The 16,936-nt window shown below is 53.5% G+C and overlaps 1 protein-coding gene across 3 annotated transcripts in view; it reads right to left on the reverse strand.

Annotated features, from left to right (window-relative positions):
* Nucleotides 1-12,210: 12,210 nt before the first annotated feature.
* The window catches only part of UVSSA (UV stimulated scaffold protein A), a 32,729-nt gene continuing 28,003 nt past the window's right edge, over nucleotides 12,211-16,936 (reverse strand). For all 3 annotated transcript variants that reach the window (XM_040625341.1, XM_040625340.1, XM_040625339.1), the window contains exons 13-14: nucleotides 14,636-14,810; nucleotides 12,211-13,189 (exon numbers count right to left, since the gene is read on the reverse strand). In XM_040625341.1, the coding sequence (XP_040481275.1) occupies nucleotides 13,096-13,189; nucleotides 14,636-14,810 (269 nt within the window). In that variant the 3' untranslated portion in view covers nucleotides 12,211-13,095. The remainder of the gene's footprint in view (nucleotides 13,190-14,635; nucleotides 14,811-16,936) is intronic.

Below are 16,936 nucleotides of genomic sequence, written 5' to 3' on the forward strand. Positions count from 1 at the left end.
GCGCGGCGGCGGACGGGACCCGAAGGCGCCCGCCGCCCGGGCTTTTGTAAGGCCGCAGTCGTGGACTCTGTACATAGCCGGTTGCTACAGAAGAGTTTTAAATTTATAAATGACTGTACGCGTCGGGGCCGGGCTCGGCCCGCTCGGAAGCACTTTGCTGAACTTGACTCAATCAATAAACCGCAGGAGGCTGCACCCGCGTCCCTCAGGCTCCCGCGCTGCCCATGCCCGTCGGCGGGGACTTCGTTGTGACCCAGGCGCCTGGGGCTGTTGGACCAGGCGCTGGGTTCAGGCCCCAGTTTCCCTGCCAGGCTGGTGTCCCAGGGCCAAGCTCTGCTGTTCGGTGGTGCCTGGGCTTCCCCCAACCCCCCGCCACGCGCGCTTGGGGCTGTGCGACTAAGTGGGCTGTGCAAGAGTCCCCGGTCCCCGCGTCTCCCCTTCCCCCACCCCGGACCCCATGGCTTCAGGGACATCCCCTTCCTCCTCTGTGTGGCTTTAGGGGGCTCTTCAGGGTGGAGGAAGCCCGGCGGGACAGAGCGGGCACAGGGTCGGGGCTGGGAGCAGCACTGTCCCTTGGGCACGTACCCTTGTTGCCTGCACCCAGAGCACCAGGCCAGGGCCGGGGTGGCTCATGTTGGGCACCGCGCCCCCCAGGCCCAGCAGAGATGAGCTCCTGTCGCTTCCCAGAGGAGGGAAGCTGGGGCTCCCCAGGCTCGAGCGACTTGCTGAAGGGCACCAGAGCTGGACGGCATGCCCGGCCCGCAGGAGTCCAGCACTCCAGCCCAGCGCGGCCACCTCTTCTCCAAGGACTCGCGGGTCCCGCTCTGGGCGCGGTGCCCACACGGGTTCCTGGAGCCCTGGGAACTCGGGGGAGAGGCTTCGGCGCCTAGCCGGTGGCTGCCCGACGCAAGAGCCGAGGCTGAGGGGACGCAGGCACCGAACATGGTGAGGAGGGGTCCCCGCGGCAGCACCGCCTGCACTTGGGAAGAGCTCAGAGGGGTAGCAGGATGCCGGGCGCTGTGGGGCCCATGCGCCCGCCCAGCCCTGCAGCTGGTCCACATGGAGCCCTGCATTGCAGAGGGAGCCAGCTGTGCTTGGGGACGCGTCTTCTCTAGGCGAGCGTCCCCCTCCGTGTGCGAGGAGCCCACTGAGCTCTCCGAACTTGCTCCTGCGCTAGGTAGCCCTCCAGCATCCACTTCGGGGAGGGCTGGGGCTGAGTCGAGGAGCGAGAGCGCGCTGCGAGGGTGGGTGGCAGCGGCCGCCACACCGGCCTGGGCAGGAGTGGAGAGAGCGCCCCCTCTTGGCTTCACCTTCGTTAGTGGCTAGAGGGCCGCCGAGGGGCAGCTGGGACCGCCCTGCCCCCGGCTGCGCTGGCCTCCTGCAGGCTGCTGCTGTCCTTCAGAATGTCCAGGTCCCCCGCCCCCCACCTGCTGCCCCTCCCCTGCTCTCCGTCTGCACAGCCCTGGCACCAGGGAATTTTCCGCTAAGTAACCCTGTTGACGTTGTCAGCCCCAACAGCGGGGCTCTCCCGTGGGCACGGCTCGGCGCGCCCTGTGTGCGGGTGGCTCAAGTCCGCTGAATCCAACAGGAGAGGGTGGAGGAGGTGGGGACACCCCTCGTCTCACACTGAGGCCTGGGCATCCAGGGTACAGGCAGCGGACAGAGGAGACCCAGAGCTCCAGAAGGTTCCAGAGGGCTCTTGGCCTAAAACCAAATCATCAGCTTTATTGTGCACGTAGCCCAGCCGGGCTCAAGGGACTGCCCAGCGAGAAGCTACAGCTTCACCTCCTGGGAGTGGGGAGGACAGCCCCAAAGGTGCTGGGGCTTCCCCTAAGCCCCCCGCTTGAGCTCAGCGGGGCCTGCTGCATCACGGCCCTCAGAGGGCGAGCACGAGGTCGACCACGTACAGCCACCCTGGGAGTCTGCCCAGCGCCTCCTGCGCCGGCACTCGCAGCCTGAGCGAGAGGCAGAGGTGAGTGGTGGCTTTCCCGGCCCCTCATCCCTGTCCCCCTACCACGGGGTCCCACTTCGCTGTTAGTGCCACGCAGGGCTGTCTCAGCTCCGGGATCTGAGTGCACTCTGGGAGGTCCCAGGACCAGTCCTGGCTGCAGTCGGCATCCTCCCGGCATCCCGGAACACATCCCTGTCGTCTCTGTGTCCTGTCCAGCAGGGCACAGGCAGGTGTGAGCGGGACAAACAGACCTGAGGGCCTCGCTGTCTCCTGCCCAGGGACTGCCAAGCCCCGGCAGAGGCAGAGCTCCCTCCCCATGAGGCCGCTCCCCACAACTCTCGGCCCTCCTCTCCTCCCTCCATGCCCGCCCACGGCTGGCACTCTGGTGCCTTGCTGTTAGGATTGGCTTTGGCCGCAGGAAAGAGAAAACCCAAATGAACACGAGTTGAAAGGAGATTATTCGTTTTCTATTGTGTGAGGGAAATCTGGCCACTGGCAGCCCCAGGCAACTCTGACACCCACACAGAGTCCTTGGAAACCCTCTTCCATCCCACTGTCTGCTACAGCATCCCTGGGCAGGGCCCTCATCCTCAGAGTCCCAGATGAAGGGCGATGCTCCGGTCATCACATCCCCATTCCAGGCAGTGGACAGGAAGGAAAGGAGAAGAGGGGGTACACCCCTTTTCCTTTTAAGGTGCTTTCCCAGAAGCTCAGGTAACACAGCTGCTCACAACTCACTGGTCAGAGCTTGGTCACATGACCACTGCTAGCCAAAGGAGGCTGGGAAATGTAGTTTTTAAAGCTGGTTGTGCCTTACTCCTTGTAAAGCAGGGAGAATGGGTATAGGGGCTGCTAGCGGACCTGCCACCCTCGCAGCTTTGCCCGCTTTCCTGCCTACCTGCCCCGCTCAAGTCGCACCAGCTCTGTTCCACCTCCCCTCTCCAGCAGCTCTGGGCCTCACCCTCGAGAGGGCACTTGCCTGGCCAGTAGCCTGCCGCCCCTCCCCACTGTGTCCACTTTCTTCTCTCCACGGCCCCCCACCATCCCTCCCACTGTCAGCTCAGGCCACCGGCCTGCGTGCAGGGCGCTCTCGCTCCTCACCCACTCTTCCCCGCTGGACCGCGTCCACACAGCCTCCTGCTCCATGCTGGGTAGTGTCCAGCTGCGCCCTTCCAAGCCTGAGTTACCCGAAGAGCTGTCTACACCGGTCTTTTCGTGGCTTCTCCACTTGAGCCCGCATGGCCCCCGCCCCACTGCCTAGCCAGTTCTGCTGCTGTTCCCTCGCTCTCCCGCCCCCGCTGGACCCTGGGCTCCGCGAACCCCTCGTGTCCCACCTGCAGTCCAGAGGAGAGGATGAGCCCAGCTCCGCCGCCGTCGGGGAACGTGGCCCCCCGCCCCACCTCATTCCCCATCCAAGGACCCGACGCTGTCCTCGCTCTCTGGCCAGCCCTCCCCACCCCTGGCCGTCGTGCCCTCATCCACGTGGCCCCCTCCCCGCACGGCAGCAGAGGGCCTTTCGCCCCACGACCAGCCACTGCCTGTGCCCCTCGTGCCCCTCCTGCCTTACCTGCAGAGTCACTTGTGACCACTTGCCCCCTGACCCCAGAAAGCCAGCCTGATCGGTCACATCCCCCATCCCGAAGTGGCACCCAGGGCCCACTGTGGAGTCCCCGGGTCTCTGCCCTGGGCCACCTGAGGTTCCCGTGGCTCTCAGCTCAGAAGGACCTTCCTAGGCTATTCGAGGGATCAGGTGAGGCTTCCTGGAGGGGGTGGCATTTCCATGGGGAGGGTAAGGCTGGATATACAGCCTGGGGCAGCAGGTAGTAACAGCTGGCGGGGGAGGGGGGTCAAGTAGGTCATTCTCAGAGATGTAGGGCTGTCGCACATAACTCCATGGGGGAAGGGGGCTCTCTTCCATTCCAGGACCCCATCCCCCACAGGCAGGTGACAATGCCAGGATGCCATGTCCCACTCCATCCCAAACAGCCCTGTGTGATGGCCCTTTCAGAGCAGCCGGCTGAGGGCTAATCTGTTCACCCTCTTGCCTGGACATAGGGGCTGCTTGTAGCAGGATGCCTATCCCAAGCATAAAAGACTGCATTTTCTGCTTTCTGGACAGCTGGACACTGCTGTGTGCCTAAGTCTGGGCAAAGCAGCAGGGCACTTGAAAAGGCTCTTCACAGGAAATGGAGGTACACCCCCTCCCCTTCTTCCATCCCCATACCCTGTGATGGCTGGAACCCCAGCAGTCACCTTGGGCCAAGTGGTAGCCTTGGGGATGGAGGCCCTATGCACTGATGCCAGGAAGAAAACAGCTCAACAGCACTGTGGGTGCCTTCTCACCAGCTTGGGGCACCCACCTTAGGGCTTTTCATGACAGAAGCACACATAAACCCTGTGTTGGAGTTAGCTAATTCTGCGACACCCCTCTTTTGTAATGGTCCAACCAACCCCAGTCCTGAGGCCATGACACTGGAATGATGCTCCCTGGGCCTTGCCAGTCCTCCCTCCCGCCGTCCGCTCTGGACGGCGACAGCAGGGCCCCTCCATCCCATGCTCCACCAGCAGACTCCATGGCCCGAGTTAAGTTTCCCGAAACGCCCCCCTCCCGCCCTGCCCCTCTTGTTGTGTAACTGCCTTGAAGTGAACAGAAAGAGGCTGTGACGTGAAAGCACAGAGCTACAGTGGTCACAGCGGTGTGGTCACACAGGCAAGTTGACGGGGCGGAGCGGACAGGCCGTAAGCAGAACCGCTGTCTGTGGTGTCGACGTGAGAGAAGGCGGTGCGTCACATCCGCTGAAGAAACACTACTTTGTCAAGGAAGGGATGACACAGCCGCACAGCTATTTAAAATAGAAAACTGGGTTTCCTGGGTCATAGTTTATATTACAACGACTGATAAATAGATCAGTGATTTAAATGTCTAAATGAAACCCTTAAAAGTGTCACAGGAAACACAGAAAAAAATTTTAATATAATCCTTGACTAGGGAAGGGCACAGAGACTCAGATCCACGAACATCAGGAGGCAGAACAGCCAAGTCAGCAGGCAGGAAATGTTTGCAACTTGTCACACAGAGCTCGCTTTCTTAACGAACAAGGAGCTCCTGCATAAGCCAACAAACCAACAGGAAAATGAGCAAAGGACATGGACGTACAGCTCACAGAACGGGAGCAACAGTGAGCGCTCGACCACATGACAAAATGCTCAACGGCTCACTCGCGAGAGGCAGGCCGCTTATAACCGCGAGATGCCAGTGTTCCACGGGGCTTGGCAAACATCCAGATACTTGCCACCACACGGACGGAGGGAGGGTTCCGGAAGCCTGTGTTCTCGCGGCTGGCTTCCGGGAGAGCAAGCTGACTTCGCGGGGCCTCAGCCCGCAGACACACGTGGCTGTGCATGAAGACGTGTGTGTACGGCGCATCCATGGCAGGACCGCAAGGAACAGTAAAAGGCGGGGAAGGGCCTTCCTGCCCAGCAATCGGGACTGCTCAAAATGCCACAGAACCCGGGGAAAAACTGACAAAATTAACCTTTTCAAAACTCTGGAAATTAACCAAAGACCCGTAACAGTCCAAGGAGGGTTTTTCCTAGAAAAACGGCCCAATCTTGGCGGGAAGGGCAAACCTTGCAGCATTTTCAGTTGGCTATTCCCATCCCCTCTCTCCACCTCTGCAGTGGCCTTTATAGAAGCCAGCAGCCTCAGAGCCAGAGCAGCTGTGGAGATCCGCAGCCGGCAGCCGCTGGGAGGGGAAGACTGGGTGTGGCTCCCCCAAAGCCCCACCCTCAGACCCTCCTCACTACTGGAATAGTCTGGCGGCTACCTGGAAAACACCCATTCGCCAGGCTTGTCTTTTTCCTGGCCTGACTCAACGGGCTCAGTGTGGATCTGTCAGGAACCATTAGGGATACTGTTAGCAATGAGGCTGCCTGCAGGCAACACCTGCGTGGCCAAAGGAGAGGCTGGCGAAAAATCTCGAAAGACCTGAAGAGTACTTAGCTCTCCGCACTAGCTGAACTTGAGGCCCTGGACAAGCAGGAAGTGTGAGCTAAGACAGAGTTAGCAAGTGCCCAGCTGAGTGTTCGAGGCGTGCCCAGCACACACACAGGGCTTTCTGCCAGAACCACAAGACTTCTTGGATGAAAGCGTTTGAGGACGTCTCTGAGCAATCATTAGCTGATCACTGAGCTGACCCAACAGGGACTTCAGTGGCCCAGCATGACAAAGATTACAAGTTTCTACATAATCACTCCAGAAAAGACACTAAACAAATAGCAACAACAAATTGTGGGGGGGGGGTCTGGTCCAGAGTTGCCACATTATATCATCTAAAATGTCTAATTTCAACAAAATAATTATGACACACAAGGACACAGGTAAGTATGGCCCATACATAAGGAGAAGAGCGTCAATGGAAACTGTCCCCGAATAAGCCCAGATGTTGAACTTATCAAATACTGTAGGCCAGATCTTATAAATATGCTCAAAGAAGTAAAGGAAGCCACGTCTGAAGAATGGAAATATGAGATAACGTTTCACCAAATAAAGAACATTGGTAGAAAGAAAGAAATTGTAGAAGAGAACCAAATAGAAAATTCTGTACTTGGAAAGTACAAGTGAAATGAAAAATTCATTAGAACAACTAAATATTAGATTTTAGTTGGCAAAAGAAAGGATCTGCGACCCTGAAGATAGATCAGCAGGTCCAGTCCAAGGGAACAGAAAAAAGAATGAAGAAAAATGAACAGGGCCTCAGGGACCACAGAGACACCACCAACCACCTGACAGACACATAATGGGAGTCCAACGACGGGGGTGGGGTGGGGTGGCAGAAAGAACCTCTGAAGAAATAATGGCCCCAAACCTCCCATATTTGATGAACAACCACCTCTACATCCAAGAAGCTCAAGAGATTCCAAGGAGGACAGACACAAGGAGATCTGTAACGAGACACATAGTTAAAACTGTCAAAAGTCAAAGACAAAGAGCATCTTGAAAGCAGCAAGGAAAAAACCCAACTTATTGTGTACAAGGCATCTTCCAAAAACCCAACTTATTGATTAACACTGGCTTCTGGTCAGAAACCATGGACACCAGAAGGCAGTGCCATGATACATTCAAAGTGTTAGAAGAGAAAGACTACTAAAAACATATCAAAATCCAGCAAAGCTATTCTTCAAAAGTGAAGAATAAGTTAAGACATTCCAGATAAACAAGAATGAGGACAAGTCACTGCTAGCAGACCTATCCCTCAAGAAACACTGCAGGGAGCCCTTCGGATCAAAGTAAAAGATACTCGTCAAGTCCACAAGAAGCAGCAGTGCACTGGTAAAGACAACCACACAGCCAGAGAGCAGACAGTAGAAATGTATTTTTGTTTGTAAATCTTTTCTTTTCCTGTCTGACTTTAAAGAGCTGCATAAAGCAATAATCACAAAACCATGCTATGGGCTCACAATCTATAAAGATGTCATTTGTATGACAAAAATGGCACAAAGGCACTAGGAGGGAACAAACCTATATTAGAGCAGAGCTTCTGTACGCTCCTGAGACTAAGCTGGTATGAAGCCAAACTAGACTGTATTTACTTGTTCACTGGAATCTCCAGAGCAACCACTACAGAATTCCCCAAAAAACAATAACTCAGTGAAAGACACAGGGGAATTCAGTGAACAACCACCTAACACACACACACACACACACACACACACACACACACACACACACAGCAATGGGGAAAAGAGGAAAAAAGACGTGTAGAAAAACTGAAAAGTGGCAGACATAAATCTTTCCTGATCAGTAATTATATTAAAGGTAAATGGACTAAATATTGCACGTGGAGGCAAAGATCAGCAGAATAGATTAAAAGCCATGATCAGCAGCAAGCTGTCTACAAGGAGCATGTTAGAACCAGAAACAATGAAAGCACAAGGGTGGAAGAAGACGTACCACGCAAACAACAACAGTAAGGCGTACGGATATCATACAAAAGAGACTTCGAGACAAAAGCTGTTACTAGAGACAGAAGATCCCATTACAAACGGGTCAATCCACCAGGAAAAATAACACTATAGACACATGTGCGCTTAACAACAGAGCCCCAAAGCACATGAAATAAAACTGACAGGAAGGAAAGGAGAAACGGACAATTCAAGAATAATGGTTAGAGACAGCAATACCCCACTTTCAACAATGGACAGAACTGGGTTGAAGATCAACAGGGAAAGAGAAGACATAAACAACACTATGAACCACCTCGACCTAACACATATCTACAGAACACTCAAGGACAGAACGCAGTTTCTCAAGTGAACACGGAACGTTCTTCAGGATGGTACATATACAAAATAAGTCTTAAATGTCACAGGACTGAAATCATATACAATGTATTCTTTAGCCACATGGGATGAAATTAGAAATCAAATAACCAAGGAAAATTGGGGAAATTAACAAGTATGTGGAAATTAAACCAACTCCTGAATAATCAACAGGTAAAAGAAATTCAAGAGAAATTAGAAAATACTTGGAGATAGGGGCGCCTGGGTGGCTCAGTCCTTAAGCGTCTGCCTTCAGCTCAGGGCGTGATCTCAGAGTCCTGGGATCTGGCCCCACATCAGGCTCCTCCACTGGGAGCCTGCTTCTTCCTCTTCCACTCCCCCTGCTTGTGTTCCCTCTCTCACTGGCTGTCTCTCTCTCTGTCAAATAAATAAATAAAATCTTAAAAAAAAAAAAAAGAAAGAAAAGAAAATACTTGGAGATAAAGATGAAACACAACACACCAAAACTCATGCAATGAAGGTAAAGCAGTGCTTAGATGAAAACTTACGTTTGTAAACCCCTATATGAAAAAGAAGCTAGACCTCAAATCAATAAGCTAATCTTCTATCTTAAGAAATAATAAAGAGAGGGGCGCCTGGGTGGCTCAGTCGTTAAGCGTCTGCCTTCGGCTCAGGCCAGATCTCAAAGATCTGGCTCCACATCAGGCTCCTCCGCTGGGAGCCTGCTTCTTCCTCTCCCACTCCCCCTGCTCGTGTTCCCTGTCTCGCTGGCTGTCTCTCTCTCTGTCAAATAAATAAATAAAATCTTAAAAAAAAAAAAAGAAATTATAAAGAGAGAAAACTAAACCCAAAGTAACCCAAAATAAATAATAAAGATCGGAGTGGAAATTAACAAAACAAACAATGAAAAAAATGAGAGAAAAATCAACAAAACCAAGAGTTGGGTTTTGAATAGATCAATAAAATTAATAAGCCTTTAGCTAGACTGGCCAAGAAAAATTTAAAAAAGTAAAAAAACACTCAGATTCCTAAAATCAGGAATGAAAGAAGAGACATTGCCAGCAACCTTACAGAAATAAAGAGAATTAGAAAGGAATAGTATAAACAAATGTATGCCAGCAAATTATAACTGAAAACTTCTTTGAAATAGACAAATTTCTAAAAATATAGGAACTACTGAGACTGACTCAAGGAAGAACAGGAAACCTAAACAGATCTACAATAAATAAAGATAATAAATTAATTTTTAAAGAATTTTATTTGTCAGAGAGAGAGAGAAAGAGTGCAGAAGCAGGGTGAGAAGCAGGCTTCCCGCTGAGCAGGTAGCCTGATTCGGGACTCAATCCCAGGACCCTGGGATCATGACTGGCGCTGAAGGCAGACGCTTAACTGACTGAAACAAGATAATAAATTAATTAAAAAAAAAATTTCTCACAAGGAAAAGCCCAGGACCAAATGACTTCACTGGTGAATTCCACCAAATGTTTAAAGAATTAACACAAATCCTTCATAAACTCTTCCAAAAAACAGAAGAGGAAGGAACACTTCCCAACCCAATCTATGAGGCCAGCACTACTCTGATACCAAAGCCAGACAAAGACATCATAAGAAGAAAAGCATACGGTAATATCTCTTATGAACACAGACACAAAAATCCTTAACAAAATACTAGCAAACTATGTCAGTGGAATCGCAGAATATTAGCAAACCAAGTGCAATAACATATAAAAAGAAATATACATCATGACCAAGTGGGATTTATCCCATGAATACAAGGGTGGTTCAGCATATGAAAAACAATTCATGTAATGAACCATATCGACAGAATAAAGGACAAAAACCACATCATTTTAATAGATACAGAAGGATATCTGACAGAATTCAACATCCTTTCAAGAAAAAAACACTCAACAAACTAGAATTAGAAGGGAACTTTCTCAGCCTGGCAAAAAGCATCTACAAAAACCCACCGCCAACACCATTCTCGATGGTGAAAGACCGAAAGCTTTCTCCCGAAGACCAGGAACAAGATGAAGATGTCTGTTCTCACCACTGCTATTTGAGATTGTACTGGAGGTTCCTAATTTGCCAAGGCTATTAGGCAAAAGAAAGAAAGGCATCCAAATTGGAAAGGAAGCATTCTATTTACAGATGACATGATTGTGCGTAGACAAAATCCCAAGGAATCTAGACACACACATGCATGCACACTATTAGAACTGAGCTCAGCATGGTTTCAGGCTACAGACCAACATACAAAGACCCGTTTACTTCTATACATTATCAATGAACAATCCAGAAATGAAATTCAGAAAACAATTTTATTTACCATAGCACCAAAAAGAATAAAATACTTAAGAATAAATTTAACAAAATAAGTGCAAAACTTGTACATTAAAAACTACAAAAAGCTGTTGAAATAAGTTAAAGAAGAGCCAGATAATAAGAATACCCCAAGTTCATGGATCATTAAACTTAATATGAAGATGACAACACTTTCCAAAGGGATCCCTAAATTCAACAAAATCTCTACAAAATCTCAGGTGCCCTTTTTGGTAGAAATTAACAAGCAGATCCTAAAATTCATTTGGAAGTGCAAGGGACCCAGAATAGCCAAAATAGTCTTGAAAAAGAACAAAGTTGGAGAACTTACTTCCAGGTTTCAAATCTTACCACAAAGCTATGTTAACCAAGACACTGCAGTATTGGCATAAGGATATATTGGTCACTGGAACAGAATCGAGAATCCGAAATAAAGTCTTACATTTATGGCCACTAGATGATCGGCAAAGGTGCAGGGTAATTCAGTGGGGGAAAGAATAATCTTCTCAACATATGGTGCTGGGACAACTGGAATCCACACACAAAAGAATGAAGTTCGATCCCTACCTCACACCATATACAAAAATGACCTCAAAATGGATCAAAGACTTACATTTTAGAGCTAAAACTATAAAACTCTTAGAAGAAAACCTAGGAGTAAACCATGATCTTGGATCAGGCCAGGTGCTTGACACCAGAAGCACACGAAACAGAAGAAAAAATAGATATTGGAGGTCATCAAAATTAACAACTTAGTGCTTCAAAGGGCACTATCGGTAAAGTGAAAAGAGAATGGGAAAAATATTTGCAAACAATATAAGGGTCTAGAACATATAAAGAATTATTTTTTTTAAAGGTTTTATTTCAGAGAGAGAGAGTGCGTGCGCAAAGCAGAGACAGAGGGAGAACCAGGTTCCCCGCTGAGCAGGGAGCCCGATGTGGGGCTCCAGCCAAGGGCCCTGGGATCATGACCTGAACCGAAGGCAGGTGTTTAACCGACTAAGCCACCCAGGACATATAAAGCCCCCTAGAACATATAAAGAATTCTTACAACTCGAAAAATGTAACTGAAAATGGGCAAAGGATGTGAATAGGTATTTCTCCAAAAAAATACACAAATGGCCAATAAGCACATGAAAAGATAATTAAGATTACTCATCATTAAGAAAACACAAATTAAAATCAAATCAAGATACCACTTCAGGGGCGCCTGGGTGGCTCAGCCGGTTAAGCATCTGCTTTGGGCTCAGGTCACGGTGTCTGGGTCCTGGGATGGCGCCCCCTGTGGGGCTCCCTGCTCAGTGGGAAGTCTGCTTCTCCCTCTGCTCTTCCCCCCTCTCGTGCTCTCTCTCTCTCAAATAAATAAAATCTTTAAAAAAAAAAGATACCACTTCGCACCAAGATGGGTAAGATTAAAGACTGATAACGTGTTGACAAAAACAGGGAAACTGGAGCCCTCACACACTGGCGGGAATGTAAGTAAAACGGTGCAGTGGCTTTGGAACAGTTTGCGGCTCACCAACAAGTTAAACGCAGAGCTGCCAAATTAACTAGCAATTCCACCTCCAGGTGTAAACCTAAAAGAAATGAAAATATGTCCACACAAAAACTGGTACACAAATGTTCACAGAAGCATGACTCCTAGCCAAGCGGTGTGGGAGCAACCCAGTGCATGCTAAACAGATAAACGGCATGCTGTGCGCACACTGGGGTCATCACAGTAAAAGGGCACGGGGCTCCGACGTACCCCATGACATGGGAGAACCCAGGAGACGCCGCGCCAAGTGAACGAAGCCGGACACAAAAGGCCACGTGTTGCTAGGATTCTGTCCACCCAGAAAGGACAGAGCCACAACCAAATCAGGAGCAGCCAGGGGCTGGAGGAAGGAGTAGGGGAGTGACCACTAACGGGGACAGGCTTTCTTCTGGGGCGATGGAAAGTTCTGGAACCAGGTGGTCCAGGTTGTGCAACGCACTTCATGCTACTAGGTGGTACACTTCGAAAGGGTGAACTCTAGGGTGTGGGCGTACCGAGCCACTTTCTAAAAACACAAGGGCAGTGAGGTAGTTGTCGGCACTCTAACGCAGAACCATCACCAAACGCTCTGTGAGCTGGGCACGCAAGGCGCGACACTGAACGGTTCACGTCCCTGCTTGTCTTAAAAACAGTGTGTACGTGAAAGCGTGAGGCTTCCTAGCGTCCCTCAGAGGGAGCGCTGCCCAGGGAAAAGGCGGGGAGCTGGGAGCTGGGGGTGACACGGGGCCGGGCAGTGCGAGGTGCCCCACGCTGCCCATGTCACCTCCAGGCTCTCAGGCAGGCCAGATGCATAACCCACGTGGCAGTGGCCCCCAGGGCAGGGGAGAGTCCGCACCTCTGGGGCGCTGTGATTGGAAGGCGGACTATTTCCTCACACAAAATACACACAACAATGGTGGCTGTGGCTACAGCCCAGTCCTGTGTCTGTGCTCCCACCCTGGTGCCCTGGCTGAGGGAGAAGAGCTGACGGCCAGAGGGGACCACACACACCCAGTCTGGCCCTCTAATTCAGCGCATAGTTAAACTGGTTTGCAAACTTCTCGTGCTTCTTCTGGTCCATCTGATTCATAGCTGTGACCACTCTCTGAACAGCAGCCCTGTGGGGAAAGCAAAGCAAGATGCATCAGGGAAGCCTGGCCAGGGCTCTGGGCTCTGACCACGCTCTGGCTAGGATCGGGCCCTGGTCCCCGGGGGCTGCCACTCACATTCCACGCAGACTCCCTCAGACAGGCGACAGCTCAGAAATGGCTGCAGCTTGCCAGTCTGGAGCCTAAAAGTAACTCTGGCACTAACCCTGTGGGTTCCCTGAGCCTGAAGGCAGCTCCCAGGACCCCTCATCTCGCCAGCGCCAGGCTGCACCCTGGAATGCAGGCAGAGCCTGCCCAGCATAGCTGAGGGCAGAGCGCCAGACCCTGACCCTGCCAGCTCGCCCAGCCACGTGCACAGCACCCCAGGACAGTCATGGGGCAACACTGCAGTCCTGGCAGCAAAGACACAGACGGGCAATCGAGCGTGTCTTGCTGCCCGGCCTGGCTGCTGTGCCGCTGAGCGTGGGCTCCGCAGGGCCCCGTGCCCAGGAGGAAGCCTCTGAGGCCACCAAGCTGGGATGCCCCGCTGCCCCCATGTGACCGTGTAACCGCTGGACACAACTCCAGGGCTCGGTCACCCGTGGCCTCCAACAGGACAAGCTCATGGGAGCCACGTGTAGGTACTGAGGAAGCCGCCCTCCTGTCCGGCCCCCCTCAGGCCAAGTGCATGGTGACGCTGGCCAGGAGGACAGGAAGAGCCTCCTTTGCCCCCCGCATGGAGCTGAACGCCCTCCAGGGGTCTGCTTGAGAAGGCTGCCCCATGAGGAAGGCCCGACGGCACCCACAACCTGCACATAAATCCGACCGGGGAGGCCATGGCTTCACGGGGCTTCCTACACAAGCACCCTAAACGCCTGCGTCTAGCCAGCACAGTGGCGGGCCGGCAGTGAGAGTGCTGGCTGTGGCCTTCCTGCCCTGGCCCTGCCGAGTTCCCAACTGCCAGGCACATCCAGCTGGGCTGTGGAGATGCCCCATCCCTGACCCACGTCCCCGGCAGCACTCTCTGCTGGAACGAGACCCGTGTGCTGCCTCCCATCCCACCAGCCTTGGAGGGCCCCCCTGCCCGCAGTCACCATGTGGACACCCCTTCCAGGTCAGCCAGGCAAGGGAGGCATACGGCGCTGGCCCTGCCCCAGCGGCCCCCACTGAGGCCTCACCCCATCACCAGGAAATGAGGGTGTTCTGGCTGGTCCATGAAGCCCCTGCACTAGAAGACGCTTATCCTTCACCTTTGGGGTAACCAGCTCCAGGCTCTGCTCCTGAGGGGCCCACCCATGGCCCTCCTGGCTAGGCGCGCCCGTCCCCTGTGGGGACCTGGCAGTCACAGGGAGAAAGGTGCAGTAGAGAGGAGTTAGGGGCCCCAGGCCTTGACAGTATCTTGCAGCTCAGTCAGCCCCCCTCTGGCATCCCCAAATCCAGAGGATGCGGGGCAGGCATGCTGCGAGGAGCTCTTACTTAGCAAACACCTTCTTGGCGATGCGGGCACGGGCAGTGTTGGCCTGCTGCTTCAGGTCAGTGAGGCCAGGGTGCTTCCTCCTCTTGCCCTTGCCTCTCCCGCTGGACCGAGACGAGCCAAGGTCCACTCCTGTGGCAGCCTCCACATCTCTCATAAACTCGGGGTCCTGCCAATCTGCAAAGAGACCCTGAGATTTCAAGACACCCCCGACACCAACCAGAGAGCCTCTCGCTGGAGCCCTGAACTCTCCTTGCCTCAAGGGCTGGCTGAGCTTGCCCACTGTTGGCCAGCGACAAAGGGGGCAGTCGGCAAGGCAGAGCTCACCACCCCTGTCCTGAGGCCCACAGGCCCCTGCGCCCACAGAGGCCAGAAAGGAACTGGGACAGGACCCAGAAGCCTCCTCTGGGGCAGGGGCAGGCTACTTCCCAGCCTCCAGCTGGACTGGGCCCCACCAGGTCCCCAATTATGGCGGCCAGACCCATCTGTAGACTGGCGTCTGTGGGCAGCAGGGGTGGCCAGGGCCAAGGGGTCAGCACGGGTGAAGCTTTCTTTTTTTACTGGTCCAGAGATGACTTAGCAACAGGCTTCAGCAACGAGGGGGTCAGTTCACCTCCCAGACAGCTCTGCCCTTCCTGCCACATGCAGTCTGCCATGGCCCAGGTCAGGCAAAGCAGCAGGAGACAGTGCTCCACGTCCCACAGAGCCTGGCCTCACCAGCCCGGGGCCACGCCGTGGCCAGGCCAGCGTGCCCATCGGCCAGGACTGAGGGAAGCTTTCACTGTCTGATGCCCGGGCTTCTCAAGGCCCTGCTACTTCCCTGGCTGCTCCTTCCCACCTTGGCATCCGCTTCCTGGTCCCAGTGGGGGCTGGTCTGCCTCTGAGAGTGGAGTCGGGCTCTGTGAGATAGCGCACCATCCAGCCTGGCCACCCGAGGCAGGCCATCCCGGTCAGGGGTGCGACAGCACAGCCCCCCTCACGTGCCCAGACCTACGGACACCGAGCCCGGCTCGCAGAAGGGTGCCAGGCGCCCCACACACCGACGGCGCCCGCTGTGCCCACGGGAACCCCACGGAATGTGCGCCCCAGACAGACGGATGGCTAGGCCTCCCCAAGTTGATTTTTTGAAGTGAAGGAGTACAGGGCTGCACAATTCACATCCAGGAATGATTAATCCAAGATTAAGGAAAACCGTCTAAACAGTTTATCTCCCGTAATAAGAAGGCGCCACAGTTTAGGGGCCCAGTGAATGGAGCAATTGTTTAAACACCACGGAAAAATACCGGCACCCGGTGGAGATGGAATGAGCATCTCAGTAAAATGAAGGAGCAATTTAAAAGCCTTTGAAGAAAATCAATAGATGCTGGGACCGCACGGCCTTCCTGTGCGCTGGCGGGCCCTGGAGCTCGGCGCGCATTGTCACCAAGGTTAGCGCCAGGGAAAAGAAAATTGCCCCGCGTGCGAGGGAGGCGGGGATCGATACTGTAGTTAGTAAAGAGATGCTATTTCACATCTGACTGGCCAGCGCCGGCCCACGGCCGCGGCCTGATACCTGTTGTTAACAAGTCACCGAGGGCTGGAGAACCAGATACTCTTCAGGGCTGACACAAAAAATACGCACTTAATTTGCTCCTGAGCGTGAGCCACCAGCGAAGGCCTCGCCCCGCGGATTAGCAGGTCAGGGTCCCCTCCCTGCTGCTGTCCACGGCCTGGGGGGCTCAGACTCGGTGTCAGCCTGAAATCTCGTATCTGTCGGGGGAAAACCCCACTGATGACGACAAGCACAGCCTGGCTGGGACCCCCCCCCCCCCCCGCCCCGTGCAGGCCAGTGCTGCCCCCATGCACACGCTCCCTTCATCAGGGCTCTGGGTCGGCAAAGTGGCTTTCTTGGGACAGCGAGAGCCCCAGGCGGCCGGGACCTCCAGACCCTAGCCCAGGCTTGACAAACCACAGAGACACTGAGATCAGGGGTCTGGTGGGTGCCCCCCCCATTCCAAGCGTGCCCACATGCTGCCCAGACAGTGACGGCCACTTCTAGGGGACATCACGTGGCCCTGTTGTTCAGGGGTCCTTGGGAGTCACGTGGCAGACAGCACGTGGCACGTGCCCAGCACAGGGCGCCAACACATGTATTGGGTGGAGACAAGTTCCCCAAATTGTCCTGAGAATAAAGCTTACGTGGTTCGAGGCCTGGAGCTAGCATATCAGCCAGGACCCTGAAACAGCCAGGCTCCCGAGGCTCGGGGCTCAGGGCCTGCCTGAGACGACCTCACATCTGCCCAGACACGCACGCGCCCGCCCCC

This window comes from Ursus maritimus, unplaced genomic scaffold, assembly GCF_017311325.1.
Source record: "Ursus maritimus isolate PB19 unplaced genomic scaffold, ASM1731132v1 scaffold_8, whole genome shotgun sequence".
Lineage (NCBI taxonomy): Eukaryota > Metazoa > Chordata > Mammalia > Carnivora > Ursidae > Ursus > Ursus maritimus.